The following is a 24,953-nucleotide window of genomic DNA, read 5'->3' as shown; positions in this document are numbered from 1 at the left end:
ATTATGGAATCATAAACGCTTTGTATCCAATTAAAAGCAATGAAAAATGTAGCTATAAGAAAAACTATTGTATTTATGGAGTTAACTACATGTGAGTATCATCCATAGAGCCTGGATGTTCCAATTTACAAAACCGAGCGCGTGTCAGTATGTTTTAAGTCTATGAAATGTGATCCTATCCAGCTCCTCTCCTGTAAATAAATGCTTTATGCAAAATAAAATGGGTATGGCAGACTTAGCTAGGTTTACTTCAAAAGTTCTTAATTTAAAATGATTTAAAGGACAGCTTTAAAAACTTGCTTGCTTAGTTACAAATTAAAATTCCGAATATAAATGTGTCATTTAATAGTTTAGACTTACAGACTTGCTGGTGGCAGCAAATGATTTACAATAATAAATATATACAAAAAAACAAAACGAAACAAAACCCAACATCCCTCCCCCCCAGAAGAAACAAAACAAAACCAAAGCAAACGTATCTACAAATAAAGAGAACCGTTATACATGAGCAGTGACCTGGTGAAAGATACCAATCACAGACAACTCACAAAGATTTAGTTCATGGGAAGGACAGTGTCCGATAGAAAGTTGAGGTTTTTGATCAAGTATTTACAAAACTGAAGCAATTACTCTGTTCTTCAAGTCCCATAGGGATAAAAACAAATAAGACATTTACATGACTTGTGTCATGTTTTTTGCTAGGTTAAATCACTTCAAAATAAAAAGAGCTCCACAGATACTAGCATGCTTGATGGCTTCCTAGTCAAAATAAACTTTATTAAAGGTCATAGTTAAACACATTAGGTATTCAGTATTTTTTCTCCCTTTCCTTGGTACCCACAACAGTAACTTTTGCAGCCGTAACCTCTGGATTATCTTCCCAGCGTCCTTCGAGCTTTCTCAGACTGACGATAGGTTTCATTTCCTGAAGTTGCTTCAACACACGCTCGGTGCAGTCTTTAAAAGTCTTGTCTAAAACGATCTTTACGTTGTCAGCACACGGAAGCTGCGATGGGTTGGCAAACGGGACAAGGGTTTCCGTTTCGGAACATGACCAAGTGACGTTATTACTTGCTACGGGGGTCTTCTCGCTGGGTTTTCGGGAGTTTGCATGGGATCCTTTTTTTGTTCCGCTACTGTGGTAGTCTCTTTCATTGTTTTTCTTTTGCTTCACAGCAGACTCTTCAAGGAACTTGAGGAATGACACTTCAAAACCCATCGGCTTAAATGAGCTCCAGTCGAAAGCCGCAGGCTGCTCTTCGGCTGTTTGAATGGCGACAGCAGTCTCTTCCTCCCTGTGCACACTACTCACCTCAGCAGGCAGTGCTTCCTCTGTTTTTTCAGCTCTCCTCCTCTTATTCTGAGATACATTTTTTTCTTTGTTTGCTCTTTTTAAGTTGTTTGGTTTTTGCTTTTCTAAGGGGCAGGAGCTGGTCTCCTGTAAGTCACTATTTACACTGGAAGAAACTTTTGCTTGATTTTCAGCACTTGAGCAATCCTCATTTATGAGTTTAGTTATAAATAGTTCTGTCAGTTCGTCCACTTCATCCTTCTCACCTTTCTCAGTTTCCTTTTGTGGTAACGTAGGTGTGCTTGTGTCATTATTGCTCACAGTCAAACTTGGTTCAGGCTCTTTCATGTCACTTTTTTTATCAGTCTCCTCTTGCTCACAAGAGGCTTCCTGTACTTCTGGGACAGAGTGCTTTTTAGATACAATAAGAAGATTCCTGTGTTGGGAAGTGAATGCTTTGGACAGCTTGTGACATTTGTAATGCCTTATAATGTTGCTTTCGCTGGTAACTACAGAGGAACATCCCTTGATCATACAGGGATACTGAATGATGAACCTGCTGGTACATTCCGATAAGGCGTCGTTCCTAGCCTTTATGGCATACACGTGCTTGCCACATTTCAGGGAGTAAGCCTTGTTTTCTGGAACTTGCATTGCTTTTGAGTTTTTGGTTTCCAAGTTCACATTTTTCTTTCTCTTTGTTTTCATTGACAGTCTGTTACCTTCTTTTCCCGATCTGTTTCTCAGCCCTCTCTGTTTGGATTTCAGTGGTTTCTCCTGATTTGCTTTGCTTGAAATGTTTTCCTGACCGGGTGTCAGTCGCCTGGGTCTTATTAGATGATCTTTATGTTTGTCATTATGTTTGTTAAAAATATGCCTCAAGAGGTTAGACCTAGTAGCGTAAATCCGGTCACAGCCTTCGCAGTCACACCTGAACACACCATCATCTTCTCCTTTGTTTGGCTTTACCTTAATGCTGTGATCTGTCTCGAGATGTATGACGTAGCTAAGATACGTTGTAAATGAAGACTTGCATTGAGACTGATCACAAAAAAACCTTCCCACCTCTGGAGCTGATTTCATGTTTCCAATCTGCTCTGCAGTCATGTTATGGAGCTTCATATAATGCTGTAGCAAGCTGGTAACTTCCTGGAAGATGCGAGAGCAGTCATTCACCTCACACCTGAACTCTCTGACAGTGGGTTTGGTTTCTGCCTCTTCTTGTTCTTCTTTGCCTGGCTCATTCTCCTCCTCCACTTCAGCAGAGAAGGCAGGGAGGTCTGATTTGTGCACAGCTTGGTAATGAAGGATTAGGTTTTGTTGTATTGTAAAAGCCGCAAAGCAGCCCTGATGGACACACCGATAGGGTCTGTAAGGGCTGTACCTAGTGGGAAACTCCAGAGATTTTGTTATGGGCTTCCTACGTTTTCTCTCCTCTTTTTCCTTCCTGTATTTCCTAACCTTGTGTACTTGGGATTCTTCCTCTGCGCTGCCAAGAGAAGCTGCATTATGTTGCTCTGGTGGAACAAAAACCACCTGCGGAGGTTTTTCCAGTCTTTCAGGAATATTATTTTCGGGTAAAATTTTCTCCAAGACTTTTACAGGCTCTACAGCTTCTTTTACCTGAGCTTCACTGACCAATGGAACTGTAGTTTTGTTTTCTATTATTAGTGTCTGCAAAGGTTTTATTTCGACAGGTTGTGGGGCTATGTTTATAATTTCATTTTGAGGTCTTCTGCCGTAAGGTCTTTTAATTTTTAATTTCACCATCTCCTCTGTTGTAAAATGGTGTACGAGCTGACAGTGAGCTCGGAGATTAGAGTTTCTTGTGAATGTTTTTGGACAGGTAGTTACAACACATTTGAAGGGAGCAAACTTCAGCTGATGTTTCTTAATTTCTAGTATCATTTCTGCAGTGTACTGATGAACCTTGCCATAGTGTTTAAACAATGCATCTTTTGTCATAGCACTATAGTTGCAGCCTGGATTCTGACATACGAAAGGCTTATTAACTTTATCGCTAAACTGAATGTTATTTGCCTCTGAAGACATTTGGGTGAGGAGTTTATTTTCAGTTGATACAACAGGGATTGCTGGTGCTAGCCTAACTGTGGGAGGGTAATGAGAAATAGTCTCAGAAACCTGAATGGGTGAATCACTTTCTAGTTTCAATTTTTGCAGGCCCTCCAAAATTTCCAACATTTGAGTGTCATCCTTTTGAGATGTTTCAGACTGAGCAGAGCTACTCTTTGCAGCAGTGACACTCCCTGCGTGCACAGCAAATGGTGTGGGAGTGGGTAGTTTTACACTGTGGGTAGAATTTCCCAAGGAAGCCTGAGCATTATTTACTTGCAAGGTCTGTCCTGAAGCAGCGATGGTATCCTGAATTTCAGTTTTCACTTCACGTATCTGTGAATTCATAGCAGTTTTAATAATTTCCAGAGTTTTTTCAAAGTTCTGCATAACATTGTCTTCTGAAATCTGTTCCTCCAAATTTGCTTGCACACAAGAAGTTACAGGCATCATTTGGGAATCCCCATTTTCAGTTTTTACTGTTAAAGGGGGTAGCATAGTATGAGCCTCCAGATTTGTTTTGAAGTTCTCTTTGATACTGGCCATAAATAACTGATTGTCAACATTATTGAGTTTCTGTGTAAGATTTTCCACCACCGCTTGGGAGCCACAATTTCCCAGCAAGTTGGCCTGAAAACTTTCTCCCTGTATTTGCATGTTTCCCTCAGTGCTTTTCATTACAAGTCCCACCACTGGTGCATTATTTACTGCTATTTTTTGTGGTGTGTTGGGGGCAAGCAAGGGCGTAGTTGCTTTTCTCTTCCTCTTTGAAGCACTGGTTCCCTTCTTATTCAAGTCACTCGATCCTGAATTTTGGGGACTACTTATAACTGAAACTCGTGGACTGCTCCCTGCAAAGTTTTGTGCAGCTGCTACAGCATTAGAAAATGAGCTCGGACACAGGCCATTTTCAATAGTCTTTAGCATTAAGTCCTCTGCTGCAAAAACAGGCAAACTTTTGCATTCGTTTATCGGAGGAATTTTGGCATTGAGGATCCTGTTTTGGTCTGTTAGCAGGGCAGTGGGGTTACAGACTGTCTGCAGGAGAGGGGATGTGGTTGAGTTGGGGAGAAGAGCTGCATTTATCTGAGCTGCACCAGTGACGCGACCTGTAACTACATGTGGAAGTACTTCTGTGTTATCAAAGGTACCGGGGATCCCTGCGGTTTCCAAGGCTTGCTTTATAATTTGATTTCCTTCCTCATTCCCACTGCTATTAAAGTTAGTCATGCTGACCCGTGGAAACATAGTCTGCAGTAAGGCTGTGGAACGATTTTCAGCTGCAAGTAACTGGAGGAATGATGGATCTTTAAAATACATCTCTGGATTGAAAGCAGACTCCTGGGGTTGATGCAAGTTTAACGAGTTTGAGGAAAGAATCATACTGGCAAGCAAAGATTGTCCATTAGCCTGCAAAGCTTCTGGAGAAATTTCTGATCCATCAAGAGGCTTACAGTAAGACCTCTTAGATAAGTGACCACCAAGGGATCTAGGATTAGTAAAAACTCTGAAACACCTGCTACAGATAAATTTGCCATCCCTAATTATTGCTGGCCACTTTGCCCGCTTGTTATGCTTTGGTTTCCTTTCTTTCCCATTTGGGCCCCGGCAATGATCTTTTTTCATGTTTTCTGAAGCTGGATGTTGAGAACTAGTTTCATTGAAGTTATTTTCAGTACTCAATCGTGAGGGAAATATTTGATCAACAGTTTCCTCTTTTGGGAAAGCAGAACTAGTGTTTCCTTCTAATTGTGATGAAAAGTTATTTGTGTTATTTTCCACTTGTGAGAAGACTGAATTTGGGGGATTCTCTGCTGACGAAGGAAAGAGAGACAGTGGGCCATTTTCTGCGGGCAAGGGAAGAAAAGGATCTGAATTGCCATCAATATTCAGAGGCATAACTGTTTTTGCCAGGTCATCCAACTGGGAAGGTAAGGTTGTGCCAGACAGATTTTCCATCTGTGAACATAAAACACTCTCAGGCTCACTTTTAATACGAGTAGACAAACTTGGATTTATGACACTTTCTACTACAGGCAACATAGGATTGGCCACATTTTCTAGGTGGGTTGGGAAGAGTGTACTCGAGACATGTTGCACTTGACTGGAACAGGCAGGATTCAAATTAGGTTTGTTCTGTGCGGTAAAAGCAGCAGCGCTGGGGTTGCCCACTTGGGACAACGCGAGGTAGACGATCTTCCCATCGTTGGGCACGTGCTGCAGGCTGCTGGATTTTCGGGGCTTCTTGTTCTTACGCTGCAATTTAAAAGCAGCGTAGTGGTCAGGGTGTGCTGCCTTCATGTGTTTGCCAATGCTCTGTGAAGAGTTGTACGTTCGAGTACACCCCTCGACCTGACAGTTAAACTTCTGAATCGGGGCTGCTGGTGGCACAGCTGGGACTAAAGAGTTACTGATGTTAGGCTGCGAAGGGACAAATGTAATACTTTCTAATGTTTTTAAAGGCAGGTTATATAGATTAGCTGCAGCCTTAATACTGTCTTCAATTTCAAGTTTGGAAATGGGTACACTGTTTCGATATCCTGCCTGATTCTGCAGGTTGAATGGATTTACAATGCTCACTTGTCTTTCTAAGCTTTTTGATTCAAGGGCTTCTGGTTTTAGTGTGTCTGAGGTCACAGAAACATTCTGAGTATTCTGACTGAGATGGTCTTCTTCCCTTCTGTCTTGGAAAACTGGAAGACAAGAGTCAACCGATGAGCACAACAGCTGGGCTCCAGGTTTAGTAGTATCTACCTGAATGTCAGTAGCAGGTAGTTTACCTCTTTTTGCAATGTTATCTAGGATCTTTTGGTTAACTGCAGTCACCTTAATGCTGCTTGCTGGAACAGCCACTTCTGTCTTCACTGAATCTGAAGGAGACTGCTCTGAACCAGCACTAGTCAAGGAATCACTTTGCTCCAGTACACTCGCTGATATGTTTACACTTTCATTCCCTACAGGTTCTGCTTTGATTTGATTCCAGACAATATTTTCTCCTTCAGTAAAACTGCTTTGGTCGTCAGCCAGAGGAGATGTCAATTCCTCTTTAACAGCGACTCCATCACGATTTTCAGCATCTTTAGAAGGTTGACTAAGATCAGGCTCATCAGTCTGGCTCTCAGGCTGTTGCACTTCTTCAGGCTGCTTGTTGTGGTCCTCAATGTGCTTTTCCAGTTCATTCTGACACCGGTACACCTTTCCACAACCTGTGACTTTGCAGGTATAGGTATTATAGTGTTGTGCTTCGTGATCATAGAGCAAATAGGCTTCGGAAAACACTCTGCCACATTTAGGGAACATACACTTTGCTCTGAAGACCTGATGCTCTTTCCGATGCGTCAGCAGCTCAGCGTAACTGTTAAACCCAGCCTTACACTTCATCTGTATGCAGATATAAGGCTTGCTGCCACAGTGCATTTGTAAATGATCATTCAGGTGAGTAACACTTACAAAATGTCGTCTACAGTACTGGCATATCACTTTTTTGCTTTGCATTTCAAGGAAGCGTTTAGCTTCTTCATTGTCTTTATGCCCCTTTGCATGTGCTATTAGATTTTTAAAATACTTAAAGCCTTTTTTACAAAATGTTACAGGGCAGGTGAATTCATTGATAGGGAGTGGCTTTTGGACTGGCACTATCTCTGGTATGTAAGGTTTATCTTTGTCATCATTTTCATCATCTGAGCCATCGTTATCATTAAACACAATGAAGTCTGTTGAATAGAGACTGTTCTTCTTAATGGGTCGCTGCTCCAGTTTGGATACAGAATCGGTTCTCTGATTCTCGTTGGCAGTTACTATTTTAGGAGGTCTTCCCAATCTTCTCAGTGGTTTCATAGCAGCCAGTCTCTCTTTGCTGGATTTTTTAACATGCAAAGTTACATGGGGAACAAAACTTTCTTTAGAATTAAAATTTTGGGCACAAATAGGGCAACTGTAAATTCCATCTTTGTAATGTTTTTGTGCATGTCTGACTATTCTATGACCTAAGAATTCTTTGTCGCATAACACGCAATACTGCATATAAGCTTGCCAGTTCCTAAACCTAGCTGATATGAACCCCCTCTCTCTGAGCTTTTTAATTTCTCTCTTTTTCTGTTTTTCATCATTGATACCCCTAAGAAGGCTTGTAGCTTCATCAAATGTGCCAGCAAGCCCATTCATAGAAGTTTCTTTAGTCTCATCTTCGCAATCATCAACCTTCTCATACACTTCGCTATCATTTAGTTCGTCTATCGATGACACGATGGATGCCTCCTCTCCCATAAGTGCCAGACACTGACGCTTGAGAGTTTTCCAGTCCCAGAATTCTGGATCAAAAGGCCACTGAGTTTTCAGTACAAGTAAGAGTTCACAGCGTAAAGAATTTGGTATTGGAAGATTCTCTTCATCATACTTCTGGTCAGGCTGATTATACAGCATTTCAACAGCATAATATGCATCCACAGTGGGTTCGAGAAGAAATTCACTCAGCTGACAAGCACGTTTAACCTCCAAATCATCTGGAAGTAAGCAGGAGATAGTCTTGCAAATTGATATTTTGACATCTGTGTTTTCACTGGATTCCAAGCGCAATGCTTTCACACACAGTTCAATGCAGGTTGCAAGTCCAGCACCATCAATCTGTAAAGGAAGACTAATTTTAGTAGGTCAGCTCATCGTAACCCTTTCTACAGTTGTAAATTGAATATATCATTGTACAACCTTAAGTCTCCAAAAAAATGCACCTGGAAGTTATACTAATTCTTTTTTACTTTAAGAAGCACAGTGGTTTGTCCTTAGATGCTATTCAGCAAGTTGCATAACTTTGTTTTTTTTCAATAGCACGAAAAACAGGTGAGAATTTACCTATAAATAAACCACAAGTTAATTCTATCTAGTTGGAGGACCTTAGGACTGTATGTTAGAGGATTATGTTAGAGCAATACTGAGCCTTTTCCATTAAATAAAGTCTGACAGTTGTGTAACAGTTATTTGAGATGAGCTTCTGTGGAGCATTAACATTGGGTAGAATTCAAATGCTTACAAAAGTGCTCCAGCTGAAGAGAAGCGTGTGATCTTCAAAAAGATAATTTGGAAATCACTTAAAGTATAAAGGTTTATTTTGATTTTTAAAGATTATGCCAATTAGGTCAACTGACCTCAACTGCATATACAGCTCCATTCCAACTGCAAGGAGTAAGCATAGCTAAATGTTCCATCATTTAAATGTTCCAAAGCCCATGTGATATTTTCTCATTCATGCCCTCAGGCAAAGTAAATTACATTTATGGCCACTTTACAGTCCCTTTATGCTTGCCAAGGATGCACAGAGAGGCTGTGCTGTACGTGAGAATAAAGTCCAGTGAATTTATGAATGCACAAGTCTACTGCCCACATGGTCTCCAATTTGTGGCATCAATGACATGATCCACAGCTCACTAGAAAAAAAATTCATATGGCCTGGAGCAGACAAAGCTCTTAATATTAGAACACTCTGTGAAAGCTATTCCCCACCCCTCCAAATTTCAGTAGTCTCTAAGCTCAGAGGCCCAAGCCAAAACACTGTACAAGGAAAAAAATAAATAGTTTTAGAATATACCAATTACAGATGTCTCCCAACTAAAATCTTTCAGAAGAGCTCAATTTAGTGTGAACAGTGCGACTATTAATGAGAGGGAACTAGGACAATTACATGAGGCTAGCTGAGATAGATGATTACAACATTGGATCTGAGACCACAAGACGCAGGTATTTAATTTCAGAAAACAATTTTTTTTTCTTTAAAGCTTTGTCATTTTATTATATATTAATATGCAGCCTTCATTTCCTTTCCTCATAAGCTCTTCCTGTCCATTTTCTGTAACGCTTGTAATACAGAAAATGTTAAAAAGGGCTGCTAGGACCAACTAACAGAAAATACCTCATAGAGGTAGTGGCTGTAACTTCACCTTTTGTTTTTTCCTTCATCTTAGTTATAGCATCCAGGAACTCTGTTTATCCTTCTCCCCCTCCCCCCCCTTTTTTTTTTTTCCTCAAAGGAACAGGAAAGTTGTTAATGATTCAAAATGAATCAATTTACAGCTTACTTGCAGAAGGAATCTCCTGCAGCCTTTCCTAAAGCAAATTAGGATTACCCCAAAGATGATGTTACACAAAGAGATGGGATGTCTAAGTAACTCTCATAAATTTTCTGATTGCAGTTCCATTAAAAGTGTCCAAAATACTCTTTCAGGAGTATCCTTACCTCTGAATTAATTACTTTAATCAGGAAGAAAATGTGATAAACAGTCTTAGTTAACACAGAAAGTTGCCGACATCTCTCTAGATACACTTGAATAGAAGGCTCTACCCTTTGCTGCAGTTTACTCCAGAAAAGAGTCAGTTCCCTAGAACAAGAGAACAAGATTTCAGGGCCAGCAATGCAAACACTAATCTGATCACAAGAAATGCAAGGTTGAGAACAGTTTCTATTTTGTCTTTGAGGAATGAAAAAAAAAAATCTGTATTTATTCAGAGTTATCTTACAGAGAAAAGCTTTTATTAATATACCCACACTAATAGTATGTAATTTTCAAAATTATTACAATGACTCAATTCCAGAAGGACAGCTCAGAACAAAAGCAGTATTACCACAATTTACATGCTACATAATTTAAAGACTCTTGATCTGGCCTTGCAAAAGTCTTGTGAAATAGTTTACTCTTCACAGACTGGAAATCTACACTTCTGAATTCTTAGTAATTGCTAACAGCTACAGGAGGATGACTTTGCTCTGTGGTAGACACATTTTTTTTCAGCTGCTGTTTTAAGAGGTGAATCTGTGATTCAGTGAGAAATTAAGACCCCAAAGCCCAACAGTATTACTTTATCTACATTAACTCACTAGTTCATTCCTCCCTTAGGTGCAATAGCCAGGAGTATTTAGTACCTTGTGAAATGGTGTAAACCCCAAAACTTTAGCAGAATCTGTCAAAGCAAAATCTTACATTAGCAGATATTCTCCTGCTGCTGCACGTAAAAGGGAGACGTACAAAGCAAATTCTTCAGGAATTGTGCAGGTTTGAAAGTACAAACCCTAGCAGTTGTAAATTTAGACCCTAACAGCTCAAATACAAGCCAACAAACTTCTTGGCTTCAACAGAAATGAAAGCAAGTCATAAACAAGATTCTTCACCTAGCTTATTGTACTTGCTATAGCAGTGAAGAGCTCCTCCTTTACTAGAAGCTTGTTAGAGACAGAAATACCGAGTTATCAAATAAGGACAGAAAGGAAGAGTGCTTACACACTAAATGTTTATGTAATGCTGACTAGCTGCCTCCAGATAATAAATTCCTTTTTTCTATTGCATAAGATTATTGGCAAGAAATATTATTAACCAGCTACTGGTATTTGTAAATGCCTAATCATACAAAGAGCCTTCAAATACTGCTAATGGAAGCTAATCTTTTCAAGAATCTTTTTTCCCCCCTCCATTTTTAGCTTTTCAAGAGCCTTACCTCCTTCCTGTTTAGCTTACAGATTTTATCAGCTAAATAAAGTCAACTTACATCTTACGTATCAGTAGTATCTTCCCCAAACTAACTTTTGTTCCATTAGACAGAAAACAGTGTTCAAACTCACCAGGCACAGTACATCTCTCCTTGCTGCAGCTGGCGAGATAAAAATGCTGCACATAAAATTAGAGCAGTTTTTTCATCTCCGTCAGATTCCAGGTTACAGATCATTTCTAGAGCATCTTTGCAATCTACTTCTGCTATCTAGAAGAGAGGAAAAGAAAGCAAGACCAAGGCTAAGAGAGTGGATTCATTTTCAGACATACAGTTACATGATCTTTGGTAAAGAAAAATATAAAAGGCATTAATTTGGAACGTAGGTTCTGTCAGACAGTGATAAGCTTAAAAGCAAATCAGAGCATTGCTAGGTAACATCAAAACTAATAATGCCAGTGGAAAAATTGTTTTATTGCAGTGACTATAACTTGGTTTTCAGATACAAGACTTATTTGTATCTACTGTCCTAGTCACCTAAAAATGTTGATGTACAACATTATTCATCTATGTTACATACATGTAGTAATTGTAATGAGCAGATTTACAGCTTTAAATTGCAGCCTAACAGAAAAAAGAAAAAGATTATGACCTGAAACTCTAACCCAGTTTATTAGTTACTGATGTTAATATTGCTTTAATGCAAGAACTGGGCAATCAATGAATCTGAAGTTCAACATGAATGTTCCAGTATTTTTAAAAAACTAAAGCTAAAAAGAAAAGGGAAGCTGTACAGTAAGAAGCAGGTCAACTGAAAACTTTTCTACAAGAACATTATGTCTCTGCAATGTAACTTATTTGGTCAAGCAATGATGGAAGCCTCAGTTTTGTAGCAAAACAAAAGAAAAAAAAAGTCACCCAGTAGTACTAGACTGTTGTATCAGGACTGAATCAGGGCACTTGTTAGAAGAACTCCTGTCTAATTTGATTATCAGCAGACTGGTTTGACTGCATCAATTAGCACATCTGGCAGGTCACACCAGAATAATTATTCTTTGACATGGGCAGCTGAAGAATAACTTGGCCATTGTATGGAGTACTGTGTCCAGTTCTGGGCCCCTCAGTTGAAGAAAGATGTTGAGTTGCTCCAACATGTCCAGAGAAGGGCAACAAGGCTGGTGAGGGGTCTGGAGCACAGCCCTGTGAGGAGAGGCTGAGGGAGCTGGGGATGTTTAGCCTGGAGAAGAGGAGGCTCAGGGGAGACCTTATTGCTCTCTACAACTACCTGAAGGGAGGTTGTAGCCAGGTGGGGGTTGGTCTCTTCTCCCAGGCAACCAGTGACAGAACAAGAGGACACAGTCTCAAGCTGTGCAGGGGGAAGTTTAGGCTTGATTTTAGAAAGAAGTTCTTCACAGAAAGAGAGATTGGCTGTTGGAATGTGCTGCCCAGGGAGATGGTGGGGTCAACATCCCTGGGGGTGTTTAAGAAAAGCCTGGATGACGCACTTAGTGCCATGGTCTAGTTGGTTAGTTAGGGTTGGACAATTGGTTGGACTTGATGATCTTGGAGATCTCTTCCAAGCTGGTTGATTCTGTGATCAGCATTGTTGGAAGTCTCTCTTAAAAAAATCACAAGACCACCCAAAGCAAGAAACAGAAGCACCCACCCAAACACCCAGCTAGGTCACTGCTTTGGGTAAGGTGGCAGCACAGCTTGGCTGGGCACCATGGTATCCAGCTATCAGTCAGGCAATCAAACTACAATTTTGAAGACAATAGCAACTAATTTTTTTCACTGAATGGACACTTAAAAATATATTAACAACCCTTTATTCAGTATCATTTGTGGTTTAATAATCTCAAAGTCATCATCTAAAGAAAACTGCATTCCTCAAGACCTCAGAGAGGATGGATTAACTTACATATGCTTTGCTCAGCATCCCATCTCAGACAGGGACCACCAGTTAAAAGCTCAGGGAAGAATAAGGAAAACTGAACTTACAATAAATGGAAGTTTTGTTTTTTTCTGAAATGTTTTTCCAGCCTCTCAGAGTTCCTACAGGACCCAGCTTCCAGTACAGGTCTGTACAAGTCCAGCCATCAAGTCCATCAGTCTAGCATTTCACATACTGCAGATCTGAATTCTTCACATTATTGAAGCAAACTATTAAGACCCATCCAAGCAGAAAACATGCTCAAATGCTACGTTCTGCCTATTCTGAATGGACATAAAAATTCCCATATCACTGAAGAGTGAGCTGTACTTTGTTTACTGTTTTTTCCCCCCATTTTCTTACTGCTCTTGCACTATGAAACAACTCAGTTCGGAAGTCCTCCTTGACATTTTAATAGCCTATCTGCCTTCTCTTGACAACACAGGAGCTTTCCAGAATGGTTAGTAACATTGCAAACTGTGCTGCAGCTGAAGCTGCAAAGCTAAGCCACCCAAGCAAACCAAGCTTTGGAAGTATCCGAATTAGGTTCTCTGTGTTTAACCCTGTCTAAACCTCTCTGTGTTAGGGCATTCTAAAAAGCGTGGATGACCCATTCCTTTTGTCCACAGGATTCACAGTTCATTCACTAAGCAAGCCCATTCTGCTTTGGGAGCACAGTGGGGCTAGGTAATGAAGGAAGTATGTTTGCAAGGTTGCAGATCCCAAGTTTTATTCAGAGTCTTCAGAAATAACCAGGAGATCGCACAGCCCTGAGCCTGTTTTGGCAAGGCCTACAGCAGCCAGAGCGGGGAGATCTGATCTGATCCTACTGAGCATCAGAAGAGTATGCACAGTGAGAAGCTGTCATCTTAGAATTTAGTCTGCATCTAAGCAGGAAATTTTTCAAACTCTAATCACTGCATAGTTTTTATCCCTTAAAGATCGATTTCAACATGCTTAATATTTGTTATTAACATAAAAAGATGACAAGAGACAAAAAAACAGCAGCCAAGAAACCTGACAATTCCAGTCAGTTTTTCTTTAAGGAAGAAAACAGCACAGACAAAACTCTGGGGTGGGGTGAGAAATAAAGATGTCACCTGAATGAATGCAAAAAAGCAAAGCTGTCATCTCTTCTTTGACTTTTACATTGAAATAAGAAGGATTTTATATTTCAAATCAGATCAAATATCTGATTTCACCTTTAATTTCATCCAAGTATTTGGGTGAAAATAGGTTGCATTTATTCTCTGATCTGAAAGCAGCATCTAAAGGGCCCCACTGTGGACTAGGTACTACACAAACAGCTAGAGTTAAAATAGTAAGAATGAGAAAACCATTATTTTCACTTTACTAAGAAGATCTGAGGCAGAATTTAAAGATACTTCAAGCAAAATGAAACAAAGTTGTGGCAGAACCAGAAAATGTCTACTGCTGACCTAATATTGTATTTCCATAAGTGTTTTGAGTCATTACTACTCAGTTTAAAAAAGTGACTTAGATGAAAAAACAACATACCAAAAACATTTTAGTTGATTGTTTTAAAAGAAAAACCTCTTCTACAGAAACACAACCTATAATCAGCGACGTTATTAACATTAATCAACCTAAGAAAATGTACTTCTTCATTTTTTACTTACTTCTTCCATTAGCTTTTCATTTGGTGATCCTGAGCAAAGACAGACCAGGTAGGTTTGCTTGAAATTGCCTTTTGCACTGATTTCTGGATGATCAGAGCACAGTTTTGCCAGGGCAGTAGCTTGCGTTAATTGCTTTGTTTTCATTAGGTGCTTAATACGCATATCCAGCAGGACAGGGCCTTCAAACACTAAGAATTCATTCACTTCAAAGAAAAACAAGCCAAAAGATTACATACATGTTTCACAGCAGGTTACAGAGTTAACAGATGGCATTTACTCATTCATGGTTAACCCCCACAATTTATACAAAAAAAAAAAAAAAAGGTGCAAAAGGTATGAAACACGACCAGAAAAAGCATCTTTGAGACCTGCATTTTTTATTACAAGAACTCCCTGCAAGAGCCTTTACCAACTTGCAGCTTTTAACTCTTTCTAACTTCCTGGCAAAATAGCTGCACACAAAACAGATTTAGAGAGCATATAAATAGTAAAATACTGAGATAACATTTCGTTCTATTTCTGCAGAAAGACAGCTATCACAAAGCCACTACTCTCTCATCCTTTCTTATAAATCTGTGCCTTTGAAAGACCTTACTGTGAAAGGATAAATGTGACAAATGTAGAAGTATTTGGATTCCTTTCTATCGGTGTTCCTATCGTGCATCCACAGAGTGCACTCACACACCTTTGAAAGTTTTCCAGTCAACTGAGTTTCCTAGAAAAAGAAGCTTCCTCTGTATACATTTGAGTGTGTATAGTTTAAAACTCAGAGGAATGGCTGCATTTTATTCCACTGTATTTTGTGGTTGTGCTGCTACTAGAGATAAAACTCTACTTGTCTCAACTAAGAACCCAACTCAATATGCGTCAGTGGAAGGCAGAAAAATCCTACAAAAACTGGTAGCAGTTTCATGTTCCTACTCTTACATATACACATCTCAGGTCTCATCTGGATTTTCATGATCAGAGTTGCTTCAGCTTTGAAGCATATGGTTTAGTACTACCTCCCAAAATACATAAAGTCATTTATTAAAACTAGATAGAGAGACAAATCAATTTTGTTTAATCCTTTAGACTACATCTTAATTTCATGACACATTTTCACATCTTTCAAAAACAATGGAATTCTCTACAATTTTTTCTTTTTTTTCAGTGGGTAGATTCAGATTGGATGTCAGGAAGAAGCTCTTCACCATGAAGGTGGTGAGACACTGGAACAGGTTTCCCAGGCAGGTGGTAGAAACCCCATCCCTGGAAGTTTTTAAGGCCAGGCTGGATGGGGCTCTGGGCAACCTGATCTGGTGTGAGGTGTCCCTGCCCATGGCAGGCAGGGTAGAAATAGATGATCCTTGAGGTCCCTTCCAACCCTGACAATTCTATGATTCTATGAAAAACAACAGATTCAGTGTTAAGGTAAAATCTTGATCTTTTCTAAATGAGATTTTTTTTTCCCAGCCTTTGAGTATTATAACTGCCTCCTCCTGAAACCTTCTGGGTGTGTGCAGTGCTCCCTTCCTGACACTTCTTGGTAGAAACATTCAGTATATTCCTCTTAATTTACTTGCTTTGAATTTCACTCGAGTCATGTTGCCCACTCACATAATTCTTCATTTTCTTGACTTTCAAAAACCTGGTTGTTCTAGGTGAAACAAATAATTTTTGTGTCTGCAAAATTAATGACCTCTCTAGTATTTGAGGTATGAACATAATAAACACAAGCTTTACTGAAAGAAAAACAATCACCACATTTTATTCTTTGCTTCCTCCCATTCTGGTTAGTTTCTGATTCACGACCATCTTTCATTTTATCTCATGATTCCTCCTAAGTACTAATACAGGATATTACTAAAAGCCCATCTCATAAATTAGGTCAACTGTTTTCATTTTTGTCATTTCAGTACAGTTTCAAGGCAGAAGATACTGACTGCCTTTTGCAGAAATCAGGCCAGTTAGACCCCATCATTATTTTTCCACTCATTTTCAGATGTATGCTTGAATTATCCTTTCAACCAACTTCTTAGCTGTTTGTTCAGGATCCTCATACACTATTACACAAGTTCAGCCATGGCTCACTAATGTGTGAGAACATTCTTTCTTCCTCTCTCCATGTTGATGAAGATATGGCAGCCTCTACTCCACTGTGGTGGGACCCCACCTGGAGTACTGCATCCAGTTCTGGAGCCCCTATTACAGGAAGGATCTGGACGTGCTGGAACGTGTCCAAAAAAGGGCCATGAGGATGATCAGAGGGCTGGAGCTCCTCTCCTATGGAGACAAACTGAGAGAGTTGGGGCTGTTCTGTCTGGAGAGAAGGCTCCCAGGAGACCTTCTTGTGGCCTTCCAGTATCTGAAGAGGGCTACAAGAAAGCTGGGGAGGGACTTTTTAGGGTATCAGGTAGTGACAGGAGTAGGAGGAATGGAACAAACCTGGAAGTGGATAGATTCAGATTGGAAGTTAGGAAGTTCTTTAGCATGAGGGTGGTGAGACACTGGAACAGGTTGCCCAGGGAGGTGGTGGAAGACCCATCCCTGGAGGTTTTTAAGGCCAGGCTGGATGTGGCTCTGAGCAACCTGCCCATGGCCAGGGGGTTGGAAATAGATGATCCTTGTGGTCCCTTCCAACCCTGATGATTCAATAATATATGAAGGAGCAATGGAAAGTAGAGCGTGCTAACAGATAAAGGGCATTTTTTTGTTTGTTAGAGGACATCTGCTATTTAAACAACAAAGTAAATGTTCCTTTAATGGCATTACTGATACCTTACAAAACTTGTTCCTGCTCTTGTCAACCCAGCAATGAACCAGTGACTAATTACAATCAATAGCTTTAGCCTTGCTCTTCCTCCTACCGGGTACCGGTAATCCTTTCACCTATGGTGTTTACTTCCAAGCTAGTCTGCCTGGAATAACATCGGAGCATTTTGCCTTATTTTCTGTAACAAGATACAGGAAGACCTTAGACTTTAAGCTATACTGGTAAGCCAAGATGTTTCACTCTGATTATTATAATTACTGCATTTAATATTTTAAGGACTGTGTTCTATCTGCTCGTCCTCAGTAATCCCTTTCCTTTAAGTGTTTACTGCTGTAGGCAGCCCACCTTGCATAACCATCAGAACACTTCCTGTTATCTTTTCAACAAGCTACAGGAACACCTTGCCATTAAACCTACATGCTAGCTCTTAAGGCTTTATTCTAACTCAAGTGATTATAATCATTACAGTTAACATTGGGAAGCTCATTCAAAACACAAGTTTTAATTACATTTATTTTGTAACTGAACTGTGTGTGACATTTTAAGATAAAAAATGGTGCCGAGGTTGTATGGCGGAGAAAAGCCTTAAGGATAAAATTTTGGGGGGGTTATTTTAACATTTTATAAATACAATTTATAGCACAATGTGTCTTTCAAAAGTTAGTGTAGACAAATAGTTTACCATAACAAATCTAGCTTCACAAAAATACACTTTTCCAGCCCAAGTCAGTTAATCTCTATGAGCACAAAAGCTGATGTATTTAATGAGAACGATCCAGTTTGTTGACAGCACGATTCTTGGAAAAGTTATTAAATGCTGGTTTGTGCAATGCTCCCCCAACCATTACAATTCACAAACTCATGTTTGTGCAAGGCATATGCAGAATTAATGTAAAATTACGGCTCTAACAGGAAAGAAAAAGAAAAAAAAAGCAGATGACATCGAACAAATAGCACTAACCCTGGCAAAGGAACTTGCAGATACTGGAATCTAACCTTTCAGACAGAGTTTCTCTGTTATTGCCTTGAATCCCACAGCTGGAGTCTCATGTCATGCTACCAAGTGATTCCATATGAAGCCCACAAGAACTATTATTAGCTTTGATTACAGATAATGCTTATACCATACATGAATCAAAAAAAAGAGGAAAGCTAATCCAGAGATTAGTAGCACACAAGAGCATGAACGAGCCGCAACCACACTTCCGTAGTAATAAGTTCTCTATGGTGGACAGTCCACATGTATGTTGTGTTTTGGCTGACTGGAGGACTTGTAGAGAACAAAGCAAAGAATTTTGGCCTTAAAGCACTCATAATCCTTCTACTTTACCCTTTGCCAATTCTTGGCTAGGTATAGATTAGTCTACCACAGACCCTGGCGTCTTCCCAACCTCACTCTGGCCAAGGAGGAAGAAGGCAAGAGGTGAATGTACATGTGGACTATCCATCTCAAAGAACTTCAGTTACTACTCAGTAACCTCTGTAGTCATCTTCAAGTGTTAGTCCACATGTGCGTTCACACCGTGGGTGGCTCTGAACTGTACTCGATGTTTTCATATTTACCTGGAGCTGGGTCTCAGAATCCTTCATGCAAACAACATCTCAGCACAATTCTGCTGAATGCAGCATCAATCCTGGATGCTTCTACGATGGCATATTGTCTGGTGAAAGGGTAAAAGAAGTTCCAGGTGGCTGCTTTGAATATACCCAGGATGCAAACACTTTTAAGTGACCTGCTGGTATCATTTGACTTCGGGCAGCAGATGCTCTGATTACTGAGAACAGTCCCTTGCTGGCTGTTTAAATTCTAACCTGCCTGTTATTCACCTTGATAATCTGTGAATAGTGATGGTTGTATCTTTTCAGTGGGACATGCTTCAGAAGTCTGCCTGCTACATTTGAACTTACAAAAAAATAAGGCACTTAATTCCTGGCATCCAGGTTTAAAAAGCAGCAGCATCCTGGCTTTCTGTAGGGTTATTTCAGATCCTTCTCTCTCTAGACAGTTCCTCCATTCATTCTCAGTATCAGATGAGGAGTTATCAGTGACAGTTTTGAAGGATTTCACCAGCAGCACAAGAAAATGGCAACCTCAAGGATGGAAAAACAGGTTCATGCTGAGGAACACAAGCCAAGCTGAGAGAAACTGAAGATAGAAGTGCAGTAGTAAAGTGTTTTAACATTGTATAGGCTATCACATAACCCAAAACACTTGGGCACACTTCAACTTTCAGCCTCTGGTACCCTAAGCAATAAGGCCAAACAGATTAGCAACTTCAACAAACATCAATTCTGGTTATTATGAATTCAGATCAGCTTCAATTCAAGATTCACATCAGCACTGATCTCAAATTAAGCTGTCTGGTAGTCCAGGAGGCAGCCAGTAAAACAAAAGACACATTATCTTACTAAGGTTTCCTTCCATAACCAATTAATCAAACAATCTCCAAATACAAGTGCTTCTTGGTAATGACAAGCAATTTCAAGAAAAAACAATAACGCAGTCATGCAGCTGAAATTTCAAGTAGTCAGTAGTAGATCCAATCAATGTGCAAATGTAATGCAATGTCTGATAGCAATGTGAAAACATTGAGAAGTCCTAAAGCAGGTGCCCCATGTACCTTCAGACTAGTCAGTGATCATAGCTAATACTGCCATCATGAATTAACGATGTGGAAAAGATATTTTATTTCCACATGTCTAGGATATTTTCCCAGATTTCTTTCTGTTTTGGTACTGAGACTACATCACAGAATCACAGAATGTTAGGGGCTGGAAGGGACCTCCCAAGCTCATCCAGTCCAACCCCCCTGCCAGAGCAGGATCCCCTAGAGTAGATCACACAGGAATACATCCAGGTGAGTTTTGAATATCTCCAGAGAGGGAGACTCCACAACCCCCCTGGGCAGCCTGTTCCAGTGTTCTGTCACTCTCACAGTGAAAATTTTTTTCCTCATGTTTCCATGGATCTTCCTATGCCTCAACTTTCAACTTGCCCCTTGTCCTGTCATTGGGCATCACTGAGGGAAGCCTGACTCCATCCTCTTGGCACTCACCCTTTACATACTTATAAACATTAATGAGGTCTCCTCCTCTCCAAGCTGCAGAGCCCCAGCTCCCTCAGTCTCTCCTCATAAGGAAGATGTTCCACTCCCTTAATCACTTTTGTGGCTCTGTGTTGGACTCTTTCAAGCAGTTCCCTGTCCTTCTTGAACTGAGATGTTCCCACTATCTGAGGTTGATGGAAACTGCTGAGCAGTGCTCCACATCAAGGAACATTACCAGTGTGTGCTCCTAAGGGATCTCCAAATTACTTTGACAAGGTACTTTGCTATCCTCGTGACCCAAAGGGATCATGTAATATTGGGTGATCTCTCAAGTCTAAAATGTCCACAATGCTACACAGACAAAACTCAAAATCTGATAGACATTTTTTAAATGCACAGGAGACAGGTTTAGATGGGAAAAGAAAATTCACATAAACAAGGAGTTTACAGTGCTCTGAGCACACTTCTAAGAGATAACACTGCTCAGGAACCAGGATTTGAAATCAAGAAGTTGCAGGCCTGGTCACATAATTGTGGGTCCTGTTGGGTAAAGACACAGGCAAAATACAGAAGAAAGAACCAAGATAGGCAGAACTGGGGGAAGGATCTCTCTTCTCAGCACTGACTGCTCTGAGGGAGGGGAGGATTGCCCATTTTTCACATGAATGTAGATTGATTTATGACACTGAAGTATCAAACAGGTACAGGAAACTCAAGAGTTATTCTCAGGAAATCTCTCACATAGCAGCCACAAGTAGTGCTAGCAGCTCCAGACAGCCACTTAGGGAGCCCCCACAACGGACTTCCAAAGACTCTCCTGACAATTCAGTCTCTGCAAATAAATTCTTTCTGGAATCACAAGGGGGGAAAAAATCTAATTATATATATTCCTCAGCTCATTAGGAATCCAAATTCCTATTTCAAGGCTAGTCCTCCACACAACAGACTAGCATTGTGAGAACAAGCATGGCCCCAAATGACAATGCTCATGTTCCACTTGCATGGGGAGAGAGAGAACTTTTCTTCAGAAAAAACTTAGGTGGGGTATCAACATACAACAGTTTCCAAGAGGAAATTCTGTTTTATTTGGTGACATCTGTGGCACAGAAACTGGGAACTTAAGCCTGGTTTCCCAATATTTGTGGCCAGAGATGGGGCAAAAATCCAGGGTAATGCCAATGTTTGTCACCCAAGCAGGTGACTGATCAAGTGGCCAGAGAGTATTTCCAGTGTAAAAAGATTTCATATGTGCACATGAACACATGCATGCATATAGCTCCTGCAGTGCAGTTAAAGATAGATTTTACTACTTCTTACCACAGTACATAGAATGTGAACATCTTGTAGTAATGCACTAACACCCACCAGCAAAGAAATCAGTGACAGGCATGCCCTTCTCGGTGCTTCAAACAACTTGGTATCCATCCTCTATTATTTTTGCTCTCCTTAGTGCTTTAATCTTTCCAGACATGCACTCATCAGAGAGCAGCTCTGCCCAAGGCAGTCAGGAGTAACACGCTTTATGACACAGCACTTGGAGAACAGCCTCTAACACCTTAGGAAGTAAATACTTCTTGCTTGTTTTTTTGGGTGGAACCCATGCAACAGTCCATTCCCAAAATTAGGAGAGGATACCCCAGTTCAAGACAAGTCTGCATTTGTTTGACTGTAACCAGAACAAACCAGCTATGCTGTGTAGTCAGAGAACATGAACTTGTCTCTCACAAGTGAGTACAGTTTGGAAACAGAGGAATTCAAAGCAATCTGTGAGACAAAACAGACATTACCTAATTTTGCTTCCTACAGGAGATGGAAAGAGTCAAACTGGCCTTCAGGAGTCAACAACAGAAGCATTCAAGAAGAGATAATCACTGACCCAAAATCCAGCAGATATCCAGTTATGTCAAGGATTCTGAATAGGTTATAATTGTTCTGAACAGGTCATAACTCAGATTACCAAGACCGAAATAAAACATGAAGAAATAACTGCAACAAATACAGGCAACAAAAGCTTAAGAGGATGATATTATAAAAAAGACTTCCATACAACTAGTTGTTTCATCTCCAACAGACAAATGCTTACAATAGTCATTACTCAAAGGCTGAGCTGATCAAATGTGCCAAATGGTATCATCTCGGTGTAACAAGCTGGCTACTTAAACACATGGGAACTTCTGAAATAGCAAAAAGGCAACATGAAGAACAAAACTAAAATCCTCTAGGACAAGTTTACAAATATTCCTAAGACTGTTATTCTGGAGTCAAGGCTGAGAGTTGTGCACCACAAGAGGGTAAGTGGTTGCACAGTGGGAGTGCTGGAGTAAGGGACAAGAAAGCCAGTTCTCTGGGCAGTGGAGTTTGGTATTACTAAAATATCCTTCAAATTGGCAAGAAGGTGGCACAAAACAATACACTGTTACAGAGGATGACAATAGCTATAAACCAGCTTGTCAACTGAGGAACAAAAATATGGTATGTAGTATGACAATCTTGCCACTGATGCAGCATGTAGTAACTTTAATAGAAGTTAAGTCCAAAGCAGAAGCATCCTTGAGTAATGTTCAGGAGCTAAAGGAACCCTGAAACATCTGTAAAAAACTTGGTATGAAAACACTGACAAAACAAATAGTCATCAAAAATGGATTCATGAGGGAGTTCTTATAAAACCCCTCAAACATAAGGCAAGGAAAATATTAATTAAACCTCTCAGAAACATCTTACTGTTAAAGAGGAGTGGGAGGTAGCTGATACAAAGCTGACAAAAGAGTACTCTGGGGCACTCTGAGGACTGCATACTAATACAAAAATCTGTATTAGAAACACAATAAACAATTAACAGAAGTAGCAAAATCCAAATCTTGTGGAAGAATAAGCACAACTTTCATTAAATTCCATTATGTATTTACTAGACTTATCTGAGGGAGCTGTGATAATATGAAAAAAGGAGATAAAAATAATTTTCTAAAGGTATTTTAAAAGGTCCCTCAAAATAGCTACAGATGCCAACCTATCTTGGTAGCAAAAAGAAGATCCTTATGCAGATAAACTCTCAGTCAAAAAAGAAAAAAAGAAAAACCCCCAGTGTGTTCCCTGAGGTTCCTGAAGAAGGACCTCTACTATCCAGCATTCTCCTAAGTATTTTTCCTAACAGAGGTAGAACACAAGGTGACAAAACATCCTGATAAAAGCAGGGTGGCAAACCCATACCAAAATTAAAAGGCTGAAGAGGACTGCACTCTGTACCATGGCATAACAGACAAAGTTAAAATGTTGATTGCAACCTCCAAAGTGATATTCACAGGGAAAAAAATGCAACCAAACTGTACAAACAGAAAATTGGGCTGTGTGTTAGGAGGAAATCCTAATATTGATGTAAATACTTCTCCTCAAGAAAGCAATTGGGATTAAACCAGACCGTTTCAAGGAAACATTGGTTCAGTGCTCAGTCAGGAAGCAAGATCAATGTTAATAAATATTACCAAAGGAATGCAAAACAGCAATACATCTGCAGGCTGACTGCTAAATAAACCTTTGCCCCCCTGTATGAGGGATGGGACAGTAGAGCTAGAAGACAGGATGGAACAGAGACTAGAGGACAGAAGATGGGATATGACAGCAGTCCAATGAATTATGTCTCATGATGCATTCATTAAAAGACACAAGCATAGTTTACTTTTTAATAGAGAATACCATAGGAGATAAGGAGGCATCAGGCTAAAAGGAAGCAGACAGTAAGAGGAACTACTTTACTTGATCTGAGAACTGTATAGCTCTGCCACAGATGCTTAGGTGTGAGGGCTCACTCAGATTGTAAAACCAATTAGGCAATCAAAAACCCAGCTAAGACTTATTAACACAAGCATACCACTTCTGAATCACAGATCATAAACTATGGAAATCACCTATCAGAAAAATACCATTATAAGTCTCTGCTGATCATTTACTCTTCCCTATGCAACTGCTCTTAGCCATTCTCATAACTCTGGTCTAAATGAGCTTCTGTAATGCAATTCATAATTGAGTAAACTCCATTCTTATTGTTATATCAGTACTGAACTTACCCCACTGCCCATATGTAATCTCCCTTTCGCATAGTTTACAAAGAAAATGTCTCAGGAGATCTCCAGGTATGATTATGTCTTATGAAAAATATCAACATTAAATTATTGGTATATTCCTAGGAATATACTGTCTTAATAATTCAGACAGTGCTACAAGGGTATTTATTCATATAGCTTATAAAGTGTCACACAAACTATTTTCAACAGATGACTTCAATATTATAGCAATATGTCAATGTATTACTTATCTTAATCACAGTTTTAATTTTTACCTTTTTCTGGATCTAACTGTTCCTGGGAAAGAATACTGCACAGCACTGGGTTCTTCCAGACTCCCTTCTCTTGTGTAAGTGTAGTTAAAATACGCAGTTCATGGCTGCCATTTTCCATCAAGTTTTTATGAGCCACCTGGAGAACATATTTTACAAAACAAAGTATTGTTAAAAAAATTTTACATTTGTGGGTTTGTTTAAACTTTATGTCTTACATTAAAAAAAAGACAAAAACCCTTACCAGATAAAGATTTAAATATATAACAATCTTAATATTCAGCCTATATAGGTTTTAATTCTGCCTCTGTCACTTAAGACTTAAGCTGGGAAACCAAAATGATTGAATGCCCCAAACTTGCCCTCATTTACAGGGCTGCTTCTTAAATTTCTGAAACTAGGTTTTGAAATCAG

General features: G+C 39.8%; 1 protein-coding gene across 1 annotated transcript; it reads right to left on the bottom strand.

Annotated features, from left to right (window-relative positions):
• Window positions 1–800: 800 nt before the first annotated feature.
• Window positions 801–24,675, bottom strand: ZNF292 (zinc finger protein 292). The gene is made up of 5 exons (XM_054393399.1): window positions 24,543–24,675; window positions 14,408–14,610; window positions 10,968–11,104; window positions 9,591–9,732; window positions 801–7,987 (listed from the first exon to the last, which is right to left on the bottom strand). Exons 1-5 carry the CDS (start codon window positions 24,658–24,660, stop codon window positions 809–811), a joined length of 7,779 nt encoding a protein of 2,592 aa, XP_054249374.1. The 5' UTR covers window positions 24,661–24,675; the 3' UTR covers window positions 801–808.
• Window positions 24,676–24,953: the final 278 nt, after the last annotated feature.

This window comes from Indicator indicator, chromosome 2, assembly GCF_027791375.1.
Source record: "Indicator indicator isolate 239-I01 chromosome 2, UM_Iind_1.1, whole genome shotgun sequence".
Taxonomy (NCBI): Eukaryota; Metazoa; Chordata; class Aves; order Piciformes; family Indicatoridae; genus Indicator; species Indicator indicator.
Note: the sequence above shows the minus strand (reverse complement) of the source record. Positions and strands in the feature narration are given on the sequence as shown.